Below are 10077 nucleotides of genomic sequence, written 5' to 3' on the forward strand. Positions count from 1 at the left end.
CTAAGGCAGTTAGCTTCCCTGTTTCCTAATTAGGAGTTTAATTAATTATCTGTGTGAAAAAAAAGACCAATGATGAGCACTTAGAGTAGGTAAACACAAATACACACACACACACACACACACACCTCCTGCACCGTTATCCTGTCATTATTGACACAAGGATGCTAATGTGTCATGCTAACGTTAGCGTGCTAGCAGCTGCTTCTCATTTCTCTCCATCTGAAGCTGCAGAATAAGAAGTGCTGGGTGCAGAGGGGAGCTGTGTGTGTGTGTGTGAGTGTGTGTGTGTGAGTGTGTGTGTGAGGTTTATTCTGAGGTGATGAAAAGGTGCAGAGCACACCTGCAGCAGCTGCAGACAGAGACTGCGGCCTGTGTGCGCACAGGCTCCATTTTGAACAATAAGTGCTTCCTGTGCAGCTCGCGGACTGACAGGCAGCGCGAGGAGCATGCAGGGGGGTTTCAGGCTGCAGGGGGGTGCAGGCTGCAGCAGGATCAGGCTTTTCTTACCCGGGGTGCTGGCGTGTGTGCTCTGACTCCGAAAGCTGCTCTCTGTGCAGAGGCTCGCATCATCCTCCTCCTCCTCCTCCTCCTCCCCGTCCAGCACATCTTCCTCAAGGCAGTCAGAGTCCTCTTTCAGGCCCTCATCCTCCTCGGACTGGGGTTCCTCCTCGACGAACTCGTCCTCCTCGGACCTCAGACTGACCGCGTCGTCGTCCTCGTCGCTCTCGTGGTCGTCGTAGACCACCGCTTTAGATGCAGCCGCCGCGCGCCTTCCTCCTCGCGCTCCTCTGCCTCCTCGTCCACCGCCACCTCCTCGTCCTCGTCCTCGTCCCCGTCCCCGTGTTGACGTCCCGGATCCCCGTTTCCTCTTTCTGCTGGTCTTAGTGGGCTCCCTTGTGGGGCTCTCCGCGTCCTCGTCCCCGCTGTCCCTCGGCCTGGGCTTCAGATTCCGGCGTGGTCGTAGTCCCCGGGTCGTGGTTGGAGCCGGATCCTCGGCTTGGAGCGGTTTGGGCGGCCTGCCCCTCTTCCCTCTCATGATGAACAGATTCTTTGATTGTCTTTAATGTTTGCGTTTATTCCTCGTGCGCCGGCGCGAGCGGAACCTGCAGCCCCGCAGAGCTCGGCGCGGTGACGGTTCACACGGTGTTTGATCCCCCGACAAGTCCCCGGATGTCTCTCCGGGTTGAGCTCAAAACGTTAGCCCGGCGTCCCGTTTCGGTTCGCTCAGAGCCGCCATCTTTCTTCTCCTCTGCCTCTCTCTGGCTGAACAAACAGCAGGCTCGCGCACCACACAGGTCACGTGGTTTCACTGTTTGCAGCTTGAAGGCGAGAATGAGGGAAACATTACTCACAGATACTTTCATCTTTTCTTTTTTTAAATTACCGCTGTCCTCTTTGATTGGAGGAAATGATTTTATATCAGTCAGCCTGACTAAAGAGAAATAAATCTCACTGACACCTTCTGAGAGGAGAAGAAGTTTCCTGCATCACCACAGAGCTCGAGCTTCTTGTAGGTTCCTCTGGATCTGGATCCTCCTGACTCCAACTTACAGCCAGGGAACTATTAGAGATGCTCAAGTTCAACCTCTTCACTTCCGGTTTCATCATCATGTGATCAGTCTACCATCACACTAAACTTTCAACAGGTTTACTGACACTGTGGCTGTAACTCTATATTATTATAGATTTAACTATTGGACATGGAGTGGGATAACCTGAGCCACCCACTTCCAGAGAGGGGGCGTGGTCAGACACAGCTCATTTACATATTTAAAGCTACAGACACAGAAACAGCCTGTTCTGAGCAGGGCTGAAATAGAGGGGTAACATTGAAACTGAAGTGTGGAAATGTTTAGAGATCAGTAGAGCTGTTACCTCCCGACTAACAGTCAATAGGCTGTGATTGTTTTATGTAAATGAGCTACAGCGTGATATGAATCCACGCCACTCCCCCCTGCCTTCCCCTTTATTCCTCTCTTCTGCCCCTTTATAAGTGGTTAATCCATTGGGGTCTCTCCCCACACAGTTCAAATCCTGCTAGCAAACACATTTATTCATTTTTTAAAACTATACATTTTAATGATACTATTAAAGATGCTAACTCCTGATTTATGTCCTCAGGTGATAATCTGTTTTCTGAAAGCATCTGAACTCATTTCAAACAGTTATAAAGTAATGAACTAGCGCCCTCTATCGTTCAACTCTTGTCATTACACTCCTTCAAATATCCCAGACTCACAATACACTCAGCTTTCATCGACACTCCCACTGACACACTCATATTTCACTCACCTGCTGTTACTCCTGTATAAAAGCCTCATCCAGCACCTCCCTGATGTGAACTCACCAGTATCACCAATACTGCTTCAAAACCACTGCTGCCTCCAGTACCCAAAACCACAGCCCAGGACCCCTCTCACCTACTGAACCCAGCTCTTCTCTTTTCTGTCACCAGGTCAGAGATCCAGAACTCGGACCTGGATTTCCTGATTTTTTACATTTATTTTGGTCTCTATTATTCCATGATGTGCTCCTGCTGCTAAACTAAATTCACACCTCACTGACATGATCACGTGTCTCTTTCTCTGTAACAAATGGCTGAAAAGAGACAAAAACACTCGTAAATTTGATTACAAAGACATTTCCAGGGTCTATTTTTGTTAAATACACTTTTCTTTTTTCATCATCTAGCACCAGACAGACTGTTAATTTGTCTATAAATATATATTAGGTCATATAAATGCAAAATACAAAGGATGCATAACTAGCATTAAATATTAACACATTCAGAGTCACGTGTTGCCTCCTTTTGTGACGTTGATGAACTTGGACGTGTTGGACTAACTGCAGTGCTGTGATCCTCCAGCAGGTGGCAGTAATGTCACATAAATGGCTGACAGGCGCGTGCAGGGAGCATGGTCAGGTCAGTTTGAACACACAGGAGGGTGAGCTGTCCGCTTTTATTTACAGGAACAGGAAGTGACGTCGTTTAACAATTAAAGCTTCATGACAAACCCGCTGGAGACATTCAGCTGGCTTTCTGCCAAACCAGCATATTCATGATGTTTATTTGACCATCAGCAGTTCTAATAAAATATGTTACAATTAATTTTTAACTATAAAACATGATGCTTGCTACCGTGATTTAAAATATCAAAAGCTGCAAATTGTGACGCAACTATTCTAACTCTAACATGTGTCTCTATCTGTCTACAAACCCCCCAATGATGAGTCCATCCTCTCCGTCTTCTGCCTGCTCAAACAGGCCGTTTGGAGATGTTCCCTTCATGACATCACAAAGGGCAGTAGCCCCTCCCCCAGGTGGGTGACACTCCCACAGCTAGGTGTTTGTTCTGCCCTCTGAGTCTGCCTTCTCACCGTAAACAATAGGACATGGAGCCAGAAAGCAGCGAGTACACCCGAGCCCTTCCAGAGAGGGGGCGTGGTCAGACACAGCTCATTTACATATTTAAAGCTACAGACACAGAAACAGCCTGTTCTGAGCAGGGCTGAAATAGAGGGGTTTATAGACATGATCAAATACAGGATCAGAGTGGATTTACAACAACACACTTCACACACATGATGAAGAGGAGCGAGGACACTGATTTCACCTGAAGAGGAGATGTGACCTCTAAAACATAGTTTAAACATGTCTGCAGTGATCAATAAAGTTAATCAGTGTTCCTTTCTGAACTTACGACAACTGTTTACTGATGTGTGCTCACGTCGAATCTTGCCATGAAAGTCGAAGTCATGCGTCTGAACTGAAATTACAGACTACAAACAGGTCGCTTGCTCACACACTGACTCTAATCTTCTCCACATTGACTCCTCCCCCCCTGCAAATCCTCACATCATCTTCAAACCTCGTAACAAAGTGCAGAGCAGCTCTGAACACTGTCACGGCTTTTGTCCACCATCACAGCAGCAGCATATGGCGGCCCGCTTCATCAAGCGTGAGAGGCCAAACCCCGGGGGCAGAGTTCATCTAATCACTCCTGCTATCAGAGGAGACATTCAGCACTGTTTACATCGTCTACATCAGAGAGCTGCTTTTATTTAACTGCCTCTTCTGCCAGTGATCCACAGGGTCGACTCATTCCTTACATGTGGGGAGCAGTGGGGCAGCTGATTCCTTTCAGAACAAGATTCTGGATGAGAGGGCCCGGATAGTGACAGTGACGCTGATCACTGTTACAGCCACTGCGTCTGCTTGAAGGCTGCTGGTGACAGAAATGGAGGCAGAGAGGCAGCAGCTTCCAGAGGAGAGCCAAAGTGGTTCTGTGAGTGCTAAAAGTCAAAATGTGGAGCAGACGGTGCACCAGACTGTGACTAACGTGATGTTAAAGATCTCAGTGAGCTGCAGAGCGCTGCGTGCATGCACAGCACCCCGAGGCTGCTCTTCAAGAAATATCAACTTCCTCTTGACACATCGTCTGATTTTTGAGGGAACGATGGGCACGTTTGGCGTTCAGCTAAAACTCCTCCCACACACTCTGTCACTGCTCGAGTTTCTGGATGACTTCCTCTATGTTGGAAGGAAAAGGGACCGAGACCAGAGTGCTGCACGACCAGGACCAGACACCGAGGGATCAAGACGAAAACAGAACTCTCAGTGGACGATGGTCCTCGTGTGTGCAGAGGTCGGGAACACGGATCAGCGCTCTGCCTCTCGTTGAGAATCTGCTCAACACGATGAACTGAGTGAGAGAACTACAGGTGAACGATCCCGCCAAACAGACCACACAAAATGATTCTTCTTTTTTTTTTTTTTTTTTTAATAATTGCATTTTATTAATTGAAAAAACAAAAAAACAAATGCAAATAAAAAAAGAGCAAAAACAAAAACTGGTATCATTAGGTAAGACAAGGCAAGAGACACTTAAATAAGAAGAGTTCCATGTTGGTGAGGATAAAGGTGAAGGCGGGTTGATGTAGGGAGGCTGGGGTGAGGAGGGGGAGGGCAGGTTGGATTATGTACACTGTTTCTCACTGCAGGACTGGCAGGCCCCATTAAAGGGAGGGGGGCTCAAAGTAGCAGGTCGGAGACACTGAAACACCAGAGAGAAAGGCACTATCCAGAGAGAACGAGAAAACACAAACTGGAAGAAAAATAAAACACACACAGACACGGTAAACAAAGACACACACACACACACACACACACACACACAAACACACACACGGGACATGAAATCAAAATGTTTGACAAAAAAAGTGCTTGACCTAACGCCACATCGGACACATACAGGAGGACGAAAACAAAAAACTTTACACAATAAACGCTGATCTCTCGACTTTTAGCATAAAAGACAATCTCTCAGTTTTCTGAACGGTTCATCCGTGCCAGCTGCAGATCTGCACCGGTGATTATCCAAACTCGGCCTCGTTGCTACGTGCAGGTATAACAAGGAGGAGAGCGTATGCATGCATGTCGTGAAGCGCTTGTGAATATGCACGTGGTCGACCACCTGTACATATATCCTCACAACGTCACTCTCTTTACAAATGAATATCGACAACATCACTTTTGTTTCAGCATGTCTGTTTGTTAAAAATCCCTTGCATGGTTGCGTAGTTCAGTTCTCCGACCTTGCTTCCCTCATGGTTAATGTCTGTGGACTCAGTCAGCTACATTCACCGCACCGGAAAAAAAATGGCTGCAATAAATACATTGGCTTCGAAGAAGGCGGCTTTGTAATACAAGAGCTCTCGCAGCATTCATGGCTCGACCTTGCTGGTCAACTTTTTAGCTTCGCGACGCGTTTAGTTTCCCCCTCGGAGAACTAAACTACTCTCCTCGCATTAACGACGAGAGAAACCTCGTCCAATACATTTTCACGCTGTTTGTTTTTTTTTGTTTTTTTTAATAATCCGAGAGCCCTCAGAGCGGTTCAGAAGGAAAACAAAGAGCGACGACTCAGCACATCTCTAGAGCTACGAGGTCGTATCCAGACTGACGAAAGACTGAACATAATTTACAAATGGAAAAAAATACAATTCGTGATGAGAGGTAAAACAGACAAACACATACAAATATATAATATATATTCTTAAAAATGGATTCTCTCTATAGTTGATTTATTTATACAGCCGACGGCCGATGTACACTGCTCACGTGCCAATGATCTCAGACATGGAAACTCGCTGTATGGTAGATTGCATCATGTTTTTTCCTCTCTCTTCTTTTTTGTACATTTTTTTTTTTAAAAACCATTTCTTCTTCTTCTTTTTTTTTTTTTTTTCATATTTCAACTTTTTTTTTCTTTAAAACAGAGTTAGGATTTTTTATGGGTAGGCATTTCATTTTAGGTGATTAAAAACAACATGCGGCAAAGAAAAGAAAGAAAAGAAAGGCAGAATGTTAAAGAAGTTACAGAGAGGAGAGAAGCAGCTGTGGGAGCGGTAGAATCGTTTGGTTATCTTCACGGTTGGTGCACTACTCTTTAGTTTCTCTGCATTTAGACTTCCCTCAAAGACGGTTCAATCCTCGCCGAGGCGTTCACTGGCGAGGTGAACTCTCAGCACACGTAAGAGTTGATTTTTTTTTTTTTGCTCAGCTGCCACCCACACAGCGACGCCTACGACGACACTACTCCTGTTTTCTCTCTTTTCGGTTGTTTGCCTTCTTCCTGTCTGCTCCTGTTATCACTGGATGGCGAAGAGGGGTGGAGGGGTGGTTTTTGTTTTTGGAGGGTTGGATGGGGGCTGATGAGATCGAGAAGGATGACGATGGTGGTGGTGGTTGCTGTTGTTTGAATGGTCTGACTGTTTACATGTTCCGATTGACAGGCGTGACGTAGTTGCGGGGGAACATGCCCGTCTGGCCGTGGCAGCCTCCTTTCCACCAGTTGGGGTCAGAGTTGTCCAAAACTTGGATGAAGTCGCCGCGTCGGAAACCCAGCTCTCCTTCCTCCTGCGGGTCGAAGTCAAAGAGCGCCTGCACGTATGTCGGATGCTGTGAAAACAGGAGGAGACGCGTTAGCAGGATTGATGAGAGCGCCGTGAAGCAGACGATACGAGTTCGTCACGATGACCTCTCACCCCTCCCACCTCTTCAGACCACACCACGCTCGCTGTGACAGCTCTTACCTGGGGGACCTGCTCGATGTCTCGCAGGAAGATTTGCTGATTGCGAGAGACCGAGGTGGAGCGGTGATAGTCCACCAGCTCGTTGAGGGAGTTAAACTTCACCACCCACAGGAAGTACTTTCCGGCTCCGTCACGCAGAACCTTGAAGTGCTGGACGTCATTTCCAAACCTGGACGAGATCACAGAGAGAAGAAGAGTCAGGAGGGGATCTGTAGCTACCGTTACACGGCGCCCACCTGTCAATCAGCTCAGCTACACGCCTCTGATCCTTCATCCAATCAAAACTGCTGAGTCATGAAAACATTCCCCCCCCCGTACAGTGTGTGTGGATGGAGACATGAGCTTTTTGAAGCAGGCTGTAAACATGTTCATGTCTTTCTGAATGGGTGTGTATGTGACTTCCTGTGCTTGCTTTGCTCTTAAAGAGATCAGCTGGTCAACAGTTTGTTTTTTAAGACTCTTTGGAGACGAAGTGAGGAACAGATGATCAGCGTGTTAGTCAGGCTGCTGTGTTTCATGCTTCGTCATGTATTTATGTTCAGCGTCTCTCGTGAAGGAAATAAAACAGGTGTTTAAAAAAAAAGGTATTTTGTAGGCAGATTTAAACAAATGAAGCATTAAGTCAGATAATAACTTATCAGGAGCACAGGGCGTGTCGCTGGCTGACTGTCACTGGCACCACTGATTCATTTGACTGAAAGAAATCAGGACAGTCCACACAGTTATTAGGATCCACAGATACTTTACATGTTAAACGGCTGTGAACTGTGGATACTTTTGGGAGAGTCAGATAAGAGGAAATGAGTCCTGTGCGTGTCAGCGAAAACAGGAACTCGAGAGCTGACGTCTGAAGAGCACAAACGCTAACATGAGGAGAAACAGCAGAGGGCGGCAGCGAGGCTCCACAGGAATAAGGAAGAGGCTGCACCGGTGACTCAGATACACCGGGTATGGAAACATGTGAACCTGCTCCGTCACAGGGGAGCCGAGCTCTGATACAAGGATAGTGTTCAAACTGTATTTATAGACGTGAGTGTGAATCATGTTTTGCCCCGGTGCTGCTTACTTCACAGAGAGGGAGAAGTCTCCCGGCGCACTCTCGCTCTCTCTGATGAGGAAGGCTCCGTCGTGCCTCTGTTTGTTGAGCATCTCCTCCGCTTTGGCCCGAGGAATCTTCCCGAAGAACCACCTGAAGGAGGCAGAGAACAGGTACGAGTGAGTCCCGAAGCAACCCTTTTCTTCCTGCTTTGACTGGATGCAAAGAGTCAGCGGCCCAGTCCTCGTCTGCACACTCATTCAAACTACCAGAAGGTCCTTATTCGATTTCAAAATAAAAGCCCAGGACTCGATAATAACCCGTTTACTATCTGGCTTTTTAAGAGTTTATTTTAGAGACAGGAAATCAGAGGTAGAGAGAGAGAGAGCAGAGAAAGAAGCCACAGGGCGGATTCAAACCCAAGCTGCCTGCCGTACATGTTGTGCACAGACTAACCACGAGGCCACTGAGATGTTATGATGTGAATGTATTGAAGGCCCAAAGCTTCCTCATATCACAACGTTTATGAGCAGTGTGCGACGCACTTCCATTCAGACATTGTCATTCACACCGTCAAACATTTTTGGAGTTTCGCTTGAGTCAATCTGTGATTCTGTGGGCTGAGGGAGGAAGCTGCAGAGTGTGTGAACATGCAGACATCACACCTCTTCTGTGAGGTGGGAAGGGGGGGGGGGGGGGGGGGGGGGGGGGAGACCACCACTCACGAGCCGCCCAGAGGTGACAGTCAACAAGCTTCGTTTTATCAACCAGGGCCGTCACCGCACACATGAACTTAAAACTTTGACAGCGGTCTGTTTGGACACAAGAGGAAATCCTCGGCATCCACTTTTAGGAGTTACTGGTTTTTAACGTATTTGAGCATTTAGAGAGCGCTCTCTGAAACAAAGGAGACAGGATCGCTGGGATACACTCAGTAAAGACAAGTATTCAAGCATTAGCATTTAGACAACCTTTTCAGGAAATACTCATTTTGAAGACGGACTCTTTCTGGACCCACAGACCCCCTCCCCTCCCACCCCCAAGAGAACCAACATGGGACGTGCACACCAGGAAGTGAGCTGAACGTTAAACAAGGAAGTAGATTAGTCATTGACTAATTACACAGATAGAGCTAACGTAATAAAAACATTTTAATCCCTTCTGTTAAATGTGTAACTGGCATCTGTGTTTTCAACCTCTGAACAGAAAAGCAGTTAAATCTATTGAACTTTTAAAATGTAAACACAGATAAGTGGCAGTCGTGTATTTTTAGCAGCACACGTTTGACTAATGTAGGACTCTGAGGAAGTCCTGACAGAGGGAATACGTGAGAGGGATGAAGATGGATGGAGAGGAGGGAGAGACAAAGCCAGCTGAAGCTCTTTACGGTGTAAATAATTGAAAAGTACAGTCAGCTAAAAGATGACATCTTGGCTCCTTTACACGAAGGTGAAAATCAATAATGAAATGGCGAACTCTCGATCCGCTTAGCGTCTGTGAGAGACACGCAGAGTCGCTCTCCCCTGGTTGATAAGAGTGATGGCAGGCCGATGAAAGGGGCTGATGAGATGACACGAGCATGACTGGCATTTGGCATTACAGTACACCGTACACCACACACACACACACACACACACACACACACACACACACCTCAACCTGCATGAGCGGCTCCACACATGAACGCCACTCTCATTCCTAAAAGTGTTAGCCACAACAACACTCTGCTGTGGGCGAGATGTGAACAAACAAAAAGGACTTTGGTTCTTTGTGCTCTGCTGTATACACAGCTGTGTGTGCGTGTGTGTGTGTGTGTGTGTGTGTGTCTCTCTCTCTCTCCTGCAGCTTCGTCGTCCAGTGTTTGCAGTTAACCTGAACGACGCAGTCCTGCATGTATGAGGAGCGATCATCTGAGAAATACGACGTGAGAGTCGTTCTGGATTCCC

General features: G+C 47.1%; 2 protein-coding genes across 2 annotated transcripts in view; both read right to left on the reverse strand.

Annotated features, from left to right (window-relative positions):
• bptf (bromodomain PHD finger transcription factor) overlaps positions 1–1416 on the reverse strand; it is a 19406-nt gene extending 17990 nt beyond the window's left edge. The window contains exon 1 of the mRNA XM_079365412.1: positions 508–1416. Within this exon, the coding sequence (XP_079221538.1) occupies positions 508–1036 (529 nt within the window). The 5' untranslated portion in view covers positions 1037–1416. The remainder of the gene's footprint in view (positions 1–507) is intronic.
• A 4333-nt stretch (positions 1417–5749) lies between these two features.
• On the reverse strand, positions 5750–8391 carry grb2b (growth factor receptor-bound protein 2b; the record flags this gene model as incomplete). Its single annotated transcript, XM_079365413.1, has 3 exons — positions 5750–6961; positions 7096–7264; positions 8162–8391. 3 exons carry the CDS (start codon positions 8389–8391, stop codon positions 6776–6778), a joined length of 585 nt encoding a protein of 194 aa, XP_079221539.1. The 3' UTR covers positions 5750–6775.
• Between the last annotated feature and the right edge of the window lie 1686 nt (positions 8392–10077).

This window comes from Symphodus melops (genome assembly GCF_947650265.1).
Source record: "Symphodus melops genome assembly, chromosome: 17".
Taxonomy (NCBI): domain Eukaryota; kingdom Metazoa; phylum Chordata; class Actinopteri; order Labriformes; family Labridae; genus Symphodus; species Symphodus melops.